This window comes from Echinops telfairi, unplaced genomic scaffold (genome assembly GCF_000313985.2).
Source record: "Echinops telfairi isolate 266 unplaced genomic scaffold, ASM31398v2 ScPeMD7_7417;HRSCAF=8455, whole genome shotgun sequence".
Taxonomy (NCBI): domain Eukaryota; kingdom Metazoa; phylum Chordata; class Mammalia; order Afrosoricida; family Tenrecidae; genus Echinops; species Echinops telfairi.
In genome coordinates this window covers 4,226,596-4,227,285 of record NW_022111317.1, presented here as the reverse complement: position 1 = coordinate 4,227,285, position 690 = coordinate 4,226,596, and the positions used below count along the sequence as shown (strand labels likewise).

Here is a 690-nt window from a genome sequence, read left to right as displayed (position 1 = left end):
CCCTTCAACCCTCCCCGCCCCCCCACCCCGGGCTGTGGCGGTTGGTCGCGCGCCGTCGTTTCTCTCCACCCCTTTCGCTCACGAGCGGGGTCCATGCCCTCTGGGATTGGCTGCGTCTGAGGGACTTGCCCCTTTGCTTTTCTTATTGGTTACTGGCCGAGCGGGCTGCGGATCCTGATTGGCTGATTCAGCGCGCCTGCGCGGCGGGGTTCTCGTCCGCCAGCCATTCCTGGAGAGGACTGCCGGTCGACTGGACGTCTCGCCTGTGGCTGGAGGAGAGATCACGGCTCTCCAGGAAGGCGGCGGCGGCGGTAAAATGAAGATATTCGTGGGCAATGTCGACGGGACCGATACGGCGCCGGAGGAGCTAGCAGCGCTCTTCGCGCCCTATGGCACGGTCATGAGCTGCGCCGTCATGAAACAGTTCGCCTTCGTGCACATGCGCGAGAACGCGGGCGCGCTGCGCGCCATCGAGGCGTTGCACGGCCACGAGCTGCGGCCTGGGCGCGCGCTCGTGGTGGAGATGTCGCGCCCACGGCCGCTTAACACTTGGAAGATTTTCGTGGGCAATGTGTCGGCTGCGTGCACGAGCCAGGAACTGCGTAGCCTCTTCGAGCGCCGAGGACGCGTCATCGAGTGTGACGTGGTGAAAGGTAACGCGGCGGCGCGCTCGGGGCTGGCGCGCGCGCG

General features: G+C 66.4%; 1 protein-coding gene across 2 annotated transcripts in view; it reads left to right on the top strand.

Moving 5' to 3' along the window:
* The first annotated feature begins 242 nt into the window (after nt 1-242).
* RBM14 (RNA binding motif protein 14) overlaps nt 243-690 on the top strand; it is a 15,124-nt gene continuing 14,676 nt past the window's right edge. For both annotated transcript variants that reach the window (XM_045297256.1, XM_004713563.3), the window contains exon 1: nt 243-653. In XM_045297256.1, coding sequence (XP_045153191.1) covers nt 317-653 — 337 coding nt within the window. In that variant the 5' untranslated portion in view covers nt 243-316. The remainder of the gene's footprint in view (nt 654-690) is intronic.